Raw genomic sequence first — 7,381 nt, forward strand, 5'->3', positions numbered from 1 at the left:
TGGAACTAAAGTGGTATGGGGTGCACATCTTGGGGAGGTGGAACTAAAGTGGTATGGGGTGCACATCTTGGGGAGGTGGAACTAAAGTGGTATGGGGTGCACATCTTGGGGAGGTGGAACTAAAGTGGTATGGGGTGCACATCTTGGGGAGGTGGAACTAAAGTGGTATGGGGGTGCACATCTTGGGGAGGTGGAACTAAAGTGGTATGGGGTGCACATCTTGGGAGGTGGAACTAAAGTAGTGTGGGGGTGCACATCTTGGGGAGGTGGAACTAAAGTGGTATTGGGGTGCACATCTTGGGGAGGTGGAACTAAAATGGTATGGGGTACACATCTTGGGGAGGTGGAACTAAGGTGTTATGGGGGCGCAAATCTTCGGGAGTTGGTACTAAAGTGGTATGGGGTGCACATCTTGGGGAGGTGGAACTAAAGTGGTATGGGGTGCACATCTTGGGGAGGTGGTACTAAAGTGGTATGGGGTGCACATCTTGGGGAGGTGGAACTAAAGTGGTATGGGGTGCACATCTTGGGGAGGTGGAACTAAAATGGTATGGGGTGCACATCTTGGGGAGGTGGAACTAAGGTGTTATGGGGGCGCACATCTTCGGGAGTTGGTACTAAAGTGGTATGGGGTGCACATCTTGGGGAGGTGGAACTAAAGTGGTATGGGGTGCACATCTTGGGGAGGTGGTACTAAAGTGGTATGGGGTGCACATCTTGGGGAGGTGGAACTAAAGTGGTATGGGGTGCACATCTTGGGGAGGTGGAACTAAAGTGGTATGGGGTGCACATCTTGGGGAGGTGGAACTAAAGTGGTATGGGGGTGCACATCTTGGGGAGGTGGAACTAAAGTGGTATGGGGTGCACATCTTGGGGAGGTGGAACTAAAGTGGTATGGGGGGTGCACATCTTGGGGAGGTGGAACTAAAGCTGCAATCGCTGATGTGACGGTACACCATGTGGAATGTTATAGGCACAGTGGATAGAATGAGAAAAAGAAATGGATAGGCGAGAGTGTAGAAATTTGAGAGTAATCTTTCTTGAATGTAGTCCTGAAAAGGACTGTAAACCAGAAGAGATTGGTGAGTTGAGAACAGCTTGTGAGTAGTAGAGCTGATGAGGAGATGCTGGCTTGTGTCGGCGAGTAGAGATGATGAGTAGAACCATAGAGAGACTCGACGTTCTGGGCTCCGTACCACAAAGATTAGCGATCAATCGCTAAATGAACTGACCAATCAATATCAACGTTACATGCGTATATGTTGTAAAATACTGACCAGGGACCAATCAATGCGCTTTTTTCATATTTGCAATCCACCGCAAACCTTTGTGTTACGGAGCCCTTGGCAGGTTGACTGTCCCTCTTCAGGAGTGTGAGTTGTTGATCTGTGACGTCATATACTGCCCCGTATTTTATGCACCAAAATGTATACTTTTCAATTTTTTAATCAGTGGTTCATGCTTGCTTAAAAAAAATCTTTCAGGAGTGGATGTGAAATGATTTGTATGTTGATACACTTAAGGTACAATAAAAACCATTTTATTTTTTTTAAATGAAATTTCAGTGATATTTTTTATTAGAGAAGATATGGGGAAAACTGCTCGCAAATGACGTCACCGTATAAATATAAAATTCTAAGAGCTTTTTAAATCTTTGATGAATTCCCTTAGACCTTCACCGATATCATTTTGATTATTTTCTGCTATTTTTACCATAAACTTTATTTCAGGGTAAATTGCCCCTTTTATCCATTAAGTACAAAACTTATGATCCAAACTGTGCTTCAAAGTTTAATAAGACGAGAGAAGGCCGTGCATGTAAGTCCAGGAAAAATAAGAAATACCAACTCAAGTGTTATCAATTAGGTGCGGAAGACTACAGTATGATTTAAGAATGTTACCCTTTCTGTTAGTCCAACATTATCATTTTCTTCTCAGAACCTTTCGTATTTAATCTACTGTATACATCATGGAGGGACTTTTTGATTTTTTTTGGCATGGGGGTTTAAGACTGGTCATTTATACCTCTGCCATTTTTGCACCGAGCCTATTATTCATGCCGATTCTTTGAAATGTATAAAGTGGAAAATATATCATATCGTTATTAAATTAAATTCATCCGCCTATTTTGCCAGGAATTAATTTACCGTGCGAAACACATTTTTTTTAATGACGCTGTGGTTGTCCAATTGGTAAATCAAAATTAGTGTTATAAAGCATCCCTTGTTTTTACCGCACATATGCTATTTCCCAGTGGATCTGTGTCCCCCCCCCCCACATTCATTTGACATTCACATAACACTGCATAATTGAAAGGAATTAGTCATCGATTCAATGACAACTGGCAAGGAATAATTACTGAAGTAGTTATACCTTCATGATTGAAACATGAGGAAAGAGTCCAGAGAAAATAGGAAAATAAATAATCTAACAGCAGCTTTGAGAGTTTGGGCTTCCAGTGATATTAACACAGAGTTAGACCATGACCCAAGTAAGATCGGAGTTTTGAAATAATAATAATATAGGGGATTTATATTGCGCACATATCCACCTTGTTAGGTGCTCAAGGCGCTCCTATATTACCCGGCTAAGCTAGGCGTTCAGAGCGCACACAGCTTCTTGTGGAATATTACTTCCTACCGGTACCCATTTACCTCACTTGAGTTGAGTGCAGCACATTTTGGGTCAGTTTCTTGCTAAAAATCTTGCTGGAAATTGCGCCGTGGCTGGGATACGGACTTTTAAACCCGGCTAGTAATATTAGACCTGTGTATTTTCAAAAAAGTCTAAAAATGCCAATTAGGTGTTCGCTCCCCACCCCTTCGCAGTGCCTCCAAGGAACGCATATCATATGTCAAATCCAGTGGGAGGGGGGGGGGGGCAAAGCCGCCCCCCTTGAGAGGCGCAATCAGAATTTGTAATGTAAAAATGCGGTTAAAACGTAAGTGTTAGCCACCCCCCCCCCTTGTAAGTGTAAGTGAAGACCCTTTTTTGGCTTGTCAAATATTTCCTCGGGAAAAATGTGTCCCCACCCTTTGGAAAATCCTGGATCCACTCCTTTTTTTAAAATTATGAGTGGTACCTTACCATGCTTTAGCTAATCCAACCATTTATTATGGTTAATCGTTTTATTCAGCAATATTTCATATTTTTCATATTTTATGTAACTCTAGTTCCCGTTGCGAAAATACAATGTTTTGTGTATTTGAATCAGTATCTTTATTTGAAGTTGAAAAAAAACCTTTCAAATCATTTATATGAAGTAATAAGCGCCAGGCTTAAACAATGAACAATTCCAAATCATAAGTACGGTGTGTTCTTATAGGATGCGATGGTGTTTATAGATGTGTTATGAGATGGACTTTTGTGACATTTTTTCTACTCTTACGATTCGGTTATGATTCGGTTCCGCCGCCGTCGGGAAAGTAGCGCCTAGTCTCACGTACTCTGCTATGCAGGTGAGACAAAAAAAGAATCGTAATTAAATGATTGATTTCAGAGAAAAATAAGGCTAATGACGAATTTCTAGCACGTGTGAAACCAAACTAGAATCACGAACGCCCGGGCACGAACGCTAATCACAATCACGAAAATTAATTCAAGTTCTACTCCAGAGGTGAATTCCAGTTAAGTTCACTCAAATTATGGTACGAATATTCCGTGTGAAAGGGCCGATGATTATAAGGACGAATTGCACTCACCATTACAATGGTAATTCAAGATTCACATGTGAAAAGACCCGAAGGCTCATTGGAATGATAGAAACAATGAAAAACACGGTAGCCAAAAGATTGAAGAAAATCGGCATGTTCGTTGAAAGGTTTGTTTGAATTAAGAGATCACTGAAAATGTGAAACTTTACATTCCCCTGCCTGTATTTGTCCCAATTTGCTGTTCTTTCTATGAATTCCTGCACAGGCGGATCCAGCGTTTGGCGAAAGGGGGGGGGGGGGGCGCACTGCCGAGCGGCGCACATATTTTTGCACTTCACCGGCGCCATAAAAGAAAATGTTGAAATGGGGGTAAAGTCTGATCCTGACAAATGCTCTTTTCAAAATGTAAGATTTCCAGTCATGCCATTTTGTATGATCACACGCAGATATTTCCGGGGGGGGGGGGCAAGAGCAAGACTCAAGAAAATTTTTGAAAAAAATCATATAAAAACGATAGAGTAAAGGGATCGAGCTGCTCAATGGGGCGATTATTTTTTTTTTACAAGTGTAATAAAAGATTTGGTGCACATCTCACAATTGCAAATTTTTCATAGTTACTTTTCATGAAATCTTGAGGAAAAATAATTGTTTTTCACAACAGCTGATCGCGAATTTGTGGTTTAAGGTCTAACGAATACACGTCTGGTTGGGTAACTATACATTCCCGGTACTAGCAACGGGTTTCAGAAAAGTTTTGGACTAAAATATCGAATCATCTTCATAATACACTATATAGTAGCTGTCTTACACTAAAGGCCATAGTGGTGGCACTATGTGGAATGTGTAATGAAGAAAAGTTACCTACCTTTTTTTTTTAAAGCATTGGAAAATAAGATCAAAATTAAAGGATTTGCTACGCTTTTGTATGATTCTGGTATTTTTTAAACAAATTAAAGATTTTATGACATCTGTGGGCAACTGCCCCGCCCAGTCCACTCTGTAAGGGCATGCGATAAGCTTTGTTATGATCATTCAACAATAAAATGTATAACCAGTTGCCGCTGATCATTCTTGACCGGCGCCAATCTAGATTTGGTTGGCAATAGGCCCTTCTTCATTATTCTATACCGGCGCCTATTTATTGGAACCACGGGACGCTGATTATTCTTGACCGGCGCCGATTTAGATATAGGTGGCGCTGATTATCCTTGATCGGCGCCGGTTACGAACTCCGGCAGCGCCGATTTTTCTTTGCCGGCGCCGATTTAAAACCAGATGGCGCCGATTATTCTTGCCCGGCGCCGATTTAGATTTAGGTGGAGCTGATTATTCTTGATCGGCGCCGGTTAAGACTCTGGCAGTGCCGATTTTTCTTGTCTGGCGCCGATTTATAACCAAATGGCGCTGATTATTCTTGTCCGGCGCCGATTTAGATTAAGGTGGCGCTGATTATTCTTGATTGGCGCCAGTTATATGCAGGCAGCGCACCGCTGATTATCTTTAACCGGCGAAGTTGTTGGGAAAAGGGTAAAAGAAAAGATAAGGGAGATGATATGATTGTGCTTTTGTGGGGGATAGTCTTTGCTTGACTAATGACAATATTATACCAGTGTATAATTTTTTTTAAGCGGCGCCTTTTCTTTTTTTTCTTTCCTTTATTTTTCTTTTTTCAAGCAGCGCCTTTTCTTTATTTTATTTTCTTTCGGTGCCGCTCAAATATTAGGGGGCGCCCCCTGCGCCACCCCCTGGTCCGCTACTGTCCTATAATTTATCAATGTAGCGTCAATTTCACGGTTGAGTTTTACGATTTCCATCTGCGGTTGGCCATTTTGTTTATTACCAATTAATAACGGCTTATATATACTAGTGCATATTCCGAGAGTGCCGTGCATTTGATAACAATTCTGCAAGATGGACGCAATGGTCGCAACCTACGTAGCTTATCTGGTCGTCTGTTGCTTTTTAGGAATTCCCGGGAACGCCATCATCATTCGCGTTTTCACGAAGAAAAGACCGAAAATGTCCACAGACATTCTCCTCATCACCCTCGCCGTCATCGACCTGATGAGCAGCGTCCTTCTCATTGTAGCCATCATCTGGGCTGTCAATCCGAGTTTTCGAACCCAGTTTAACTGTGTCTTCTTCTGGTATTTCCGTCGAACGTTCGCCATCGAAACTGGTTTCATGCCAAGCGTCATTGCCATCGATAGATACATTATGGTTTGCAGTCCCTTCAACTGGCGAACCTCAAAAAGGAAAGCCGTCTTTTGGGTTGTCGTCACCAATTCATTGTGTTTTACATTTTCTATACCATTTATTCTCTACGGCAATGCAGTCGGTGTAGTTTGCACGTACAACGGGCCCAAGATTTTCCACTATTTTTTCTTAACCTTGATGAACATCATCTACCTGATTGTTGGTATTAGCTGTCCTTTCTGCTACTTGATGATCTACAGGAAAATCAAACGCCACTTTGAGGAGACTGCCTATATCCAACCAAGTAATCGTTCTGCCCCCGTGTCAACCAACGATTCCGGAAGCACATTTGTATCTCAGAGTCAACCTCGTACAGAAAATGCAGATGACATTCCGTTCGTTACTCCTGGCAAGTCTCATCAGCAAGGAAGCGTTTCCGAACAAACGGATATCCATGAAGTCGCTTCACGTTCACGGGTCGCCTTTAGTTCTGACCATCTCGCAATTCCCTCAGTCTCTGGCTCTGTTGATATCCCGGAATCCTCATACACGAAGTGCCACCTTGGCGCCAAAAATCAGGTTTCACCAACCCCAGCTGCAGGACCAGAACCGGCCGATCCAAAGGCTGTTCCATCTCTCACCTCCTCTAAGCCTCGTACCAAGAGAGATAGGATGACGAAGATGATGTTCATCGTCACCGTCATCTACGTCCTCACCGTTATGCCTGCAGTGATACTTGAAAATCTGGGCGAGAAATACATCAAGCAGATGCAGCAAACGACCGTCGGGGAAATGACAGTCAACTTCCTTGTTCAAATGCGTATCATCAACCACATCATCAATATATTTGTCTACTACGGTGTCAATGAACATTTCAGGAAGGACACCAATGCGTTGTTCGTTAGTATACTCAGCAAGCTTGGTCATGTTGGTGGGAAATGAATAACGGGAGAGGGAACTATGATTCATCTGTCCCTTTTTCAATAAATTCTTAATTTCTAAAACAAATTATTGCAGTTCTAAGATTGCAGGCATATATATACTGGCAAGTACTACACTGTTAAAAAAACGTGATTTTACAGAAAATAAACAGAAGATTTTGCAGAAAGCAATAACAGAATCATTCTGTAAATTCATAAAACAGGAATTTTTCTGTAATTTAACAGAACAGGTCTGTTTAAAAAGGGGAAGAGGATGTTTTATTCAAGGAAATTTGTAAGATTCCATACTCTAAATACCAATTTCTTGTAAGATTACGCAAATCGGTAAGATTACAGGTGTTCTCGAGACTCTGCTGCAGGAACTTCTTTTATTTTAAGGATAAATTTTCTAACAGTGTATTAGAATGATGGAGATGGATTTTTGTTGTAAAATAGAAGTGCTTATGTTTTGTAAATGATTTTATCATTTTTGTAACAACTGCAGTTAAGGAATAAATGCTTTACTCAATTTTGTAATACATTTCAGGAAAGCTATTACGTAGAGCGTTGTAGCCCAGTGGATTAGTCTTCGGACGTTGAAACAGAGGGTCA

At 41.6% G+C, this 7,381-nt stretch overlaps 1 protein-coding gene across 1 annotated transcript; it reads left to right on the forward strand.

Moving 5' to 3' along the window:
* The first annotated feature begins 5,564 nt into the window (after positions 1–5,564).
* On the forward strand, positions 5,565–6,791 carry LOC121427843. The gene has a single exon (XM_041624412.1). The coding sequence runs from the start codon at positions 5,565–5,567 to the stop codon at positions 6,789–6,791; it is 1,227 nt and encodes a 408-aa protein (XP_041480346.1).
* The last annotated feature ends 590 nt before the right edge of the window (positions 6,792–7,381 follow it).

The sequence above is a fragment of the Lytechinus variegatus genome, chromosome 14 (genome assembly GCF_018143015.1).
Source record: "Lytechinus variegatus isolate NC3 chromosome 14, Lvar_3.0, whole genome shotgun sequence".
NCBI lineage: Eukaryota > Metazoa > Echinodermata > Echinoidea > Temnopleuroida > Toxopneustidae > Lytechinus > Lytechinus variegatus.

What these genes read in the sequence shown, in the direction of transcription:
- LOC121427843 (XM_041624412.1), top strand. Translation starts at nt 5,565, where the DNA reads ATGGACGCAATGGTCGCAACCTACGTAGCTTATCTGGTCGTCTGTTGC.